At 37.0% G+C, this 3,157-nt stretch overlaps 1 protein-coding gene across 1 annotated transcript; it reads right to left on the bottom strand.

Moving 5' to 3' along the window:
* Positions 1 to 473: 473 nt before the first annotated feature.
* LOC118563682 (trace amine-associated receptor 13c-like) lies at positions 474 to 1,707 on the bottom strand. The gene is made up of 2 exons (XM_036138899.1): positions 1,535 to 1,707; positions 474 to 1,290 (listed from the first exon to the last, which is right to left on the bottom strand). The coding sequence occupies exons 1-2, from the start codon at positions 1,705 to 1,707 to the stop codon at positions 474 to 476; spliced, it is 990 nt and encodes a 329-aa protein (XP_035994792.1).
* Positions 1,708 to 3,157: the final 1,450 nt, after the last annotated feature.

The raw sequence follows: 3,157 nt of genomic DNA, 5'->3' as shown, positions 1-3,157 counted from the left end.
AATCGTCAACAATCAAATCCAGCTAACTGGGTTAACGACGTACGGAGAACGGGCCCCAGATCTTTTAACAGTTGTATGACTTTAGAAGCAGACTTAGTGATTAGACTAGATTAAGTAAAAACAACCAAGCGGCAATCGTGCAGTCAGAGATAAATTAGTATTTCTTTGCAATCAACTGCATAGATATTATTATACTCCATATTAAACCACTATATAATTTTGCTTATTCTTTTATTTTTACCTTTCCAAATTATGTTCTCGCTCAGCTGCAAGTGTACACACACACACACATACATTAAGAAATTAGAAAACCATATCCAGAAATCCTTCTTGAAGCGCAAAGCTTCCCTGAAATGTGTAAAAACCCACCTCTCTGCATGTTATGCCTGAAATGCCACAATAGGGTGTATGAAATATACTAGCATATATAATCACCAAAAACTATATATTTTTAATAAGTTTTAATATTTTTTTCACAATATTTGGGCCTCACAGGAGCCTGGCTTCAGTATTTTTAAAGTGACAATGAGTTTTGCAGTAATTCTGAACCAAGGGTAGAACAATGCATAAATTATCGGGTTTATACAGGAGTTAAAATAGAACAGATGATACATAAAAGACATAGTGGTACTATTGAACGAGTCCTCTCCTGCAAGAGAGAAGCAGTAATATGGACAGAAACACAACAGGAACACCAGTACAAGAACACCAAGAGTCCTTGCTGCTTTCAGCTCAGATTTGTTTGCTGTTGTCGTAACGGAAAGCTGCAGTTTGACGGCTATGACCTGAGAGCGCATGGCACGAGCCTGAGACACAGCTACCACAAATACTCTCATGTACAGGACTACAATGATGGTAACTGGAGCAATAAAGGTTATAACAAGATCAAGAGTTGCTGTAATGGAGTCAATAGCAGTTACACACTCTCCATAGCAGGAGTTATTCCGTCCTGTCTGAAACAGATCATCTTTTATAAATGGAATGCTGTAGCAAACCGAACAGAGCCAACACAGACAGACATAGACTTTGACACTTCTCTCTGTTACTCTAGTTTGGTAATGCAGAGGGTCACAAATAGCCACATAGCGATCAATTGATATGAGTACCATATTTCCTATTGAGGCAGCGGTGATGATGAAACACAAGTAATTATATATAAAACAAATATTATCACCAAGAAACCAGCAGCTTGTGGTTCGGTAGATTTCCCCTGGCATTGATATGAACCCCACAAGCAAATCTGACACAGCCAGAGAGAGGAGGAAGATGTTAGTGGGTGTGTGGAGCTGCCTGCATGGAAAACACAAATAGAATTAAATAAACAAGGCATTCTATTTTTTTCTTCAAAATAAATAAATACTTACAGTGCAAAAATATTTATTTACTGATCACATCTGTAGTAACACATTGTCTATATTTCCAAAATTTGTTATAACTAATTCCATCCGGAACAAATAATTAATTGATTTGTTTAAGAGGCTTTATAAATCAGATTTCAACAGAAAGAAAGAAAAAATAGAAAAAAAATATCTGCCTGAAGTGGGAGACTGAGATGATGACAAGTAAGTTGAGAGCCACAGTGATCAGAGATATTAAGGACAGTATGATCTGAACTACAACAACTTCAGTCCAAGGAGATGAAGGCTTTTTGCAGGAATTATTGTGGATCTGTGGATAGCAGAGGTCTGCACTGTCCTGAGTCTTCATCCTCAGTGATCAGCAGAGACCAGAACCTCTTACTGATATCAAACAAATGTGTTAAGAAGGATCCGTGGATTAACTGACTCCTCCTCGTTTCCTTCAGTCACTCTTGGATCATCTAGCAGATCTGTTGTTAGAATCCGGAAACAGCTTATTTAGGTCCAAACACATTTACTTTTTATACAACAGACTTTTTACATATCTTTAACATTATGTACACATCAAACTGTTTTTATGAAGTACCTCAAATAGTTTCCTTCTGGACCTGCCATTTATTTGTGGAAAATTAAGTAATTTAATAAAGGTAGAAATGAAAAATTACTTTTTTTATTCATTATACAAAACTTATTGGGTGTAGTTTTCCAAAATGAAGGAGTTAAGACACCTCACCCCAATAGATCATGTTACAATAGATTTGAGTAAAATCAGTGAAACTCCTTGCTGCTTTCAAATGCAAGCAAACTGTTTTTACTTGTTAACACTGCCACCTACTCTTGTGTTCTGATTATTAGAAAATAAGAGGGATGTGAGCACAAGAGGAAAAAACATTTTCCAAGGCAAATATATGTATCGTATTTCTGTCTGTATTCCGTACAACATGAGAAAAAATTAAGTGAGTTAAATCCTCCTCCTGTTCCCTCCTCTCACTCTGTCTGCAACTAATAAGCTAGTTAGCATTCAACTATATGTATGAGTACTTTAGAGTAGTCTAATCTTTTTGTTCAACTTATTACCAAATCGTCAGAACTATTGGAAAATTAGTATATTTTAAAATGTCTGCCTACATACAAGTTTGGGGTATCCTAAACAAGTAGGTCTGGAGCCGTGTCATAGGTTAGCTTAGAAATGATGGTGAGGTCTAGGTCCAGGGGGTTCCTTTAACACGGCTTGAGCTTCACAGTGAGTAAAAGAGTGAAAGCTAAATGTAAAGAATGATCCGAGGAACGGACGAGGGGTATAAGTGAGACATGTACCCCCCACATTTTGAATCATGGTGAGAACAAACACAGCCCTCTTTAATTTCCTATGTTCACTGTCACTTTCCATACAGAAAACTTTTTTGCCACAATAGCAGAGTCAGAGAGAGCAGAAGCCAGAAGCAGTTGATGATGGTACTGAGTCTTCACAGGTAAGGAGAGGCTACACATTGCTGAGTAAAATATATCTGAGTTAAAACAATGCAGTTGTCAGGTCAGGGTTTTCCAATATATTTCAGAATAACTCTTATTCACACTATAAACTATTTTTAATCTGTACTTTGTTACCCCAGGGAGAAGGCCATGAATCAGGGTAGAGACCAGGCCACAGCACTGACACTCAGGGAAAGCCTGCAGAGAGTGAAGGAGCATGGAATGAATCTTTGTATGATTTATTTTTAAATATTTATTTTCAGATGTTATTTGACATCTGTATCATTTGCATTCTTAAAAGAAGCTGGAATATGTCATGCCATTTT

The sequence above is a fragment of the Fundulus heteroclitus genome, chromosome 7 (assembly GCF_011125445.2).
Source record: "Fundulus heteroclitus isolate FHET01 chromosome 7, MU-UCD_Fhet_4.1, whole genome shotgun sequence".
Lineage (NCBI taxonomy): Eukaryota > Metazoa > Chordata > Actinopteri > Cyprinodontiformes > Fundulidae > Fundulus > Fundulus heteroclitus.
Note: the sequence above shows the minus strand (reverse complement) of the source record. Positions and strands in the feature narration are given on the sequence as shown.

What these genes read in the sequence shown, in the direction of transcription:
- LOC118563682 (XM_036138899.1), bottom strand. Translation starts at nt 1,707, where the DNA reads ATGAAGACTCAGGACAGTGCAGACCTCTGCTATCCACAGATCCACAAT. An exon ending in ATCTCAGTCTCCCACTTCAG is followed by an intron (nt 1,291 to 1,534) that starts GCAGATATTTTT and finishes TTTTCCATGCAG; the next exon opens with GCAGCTCCACACACCCACTA.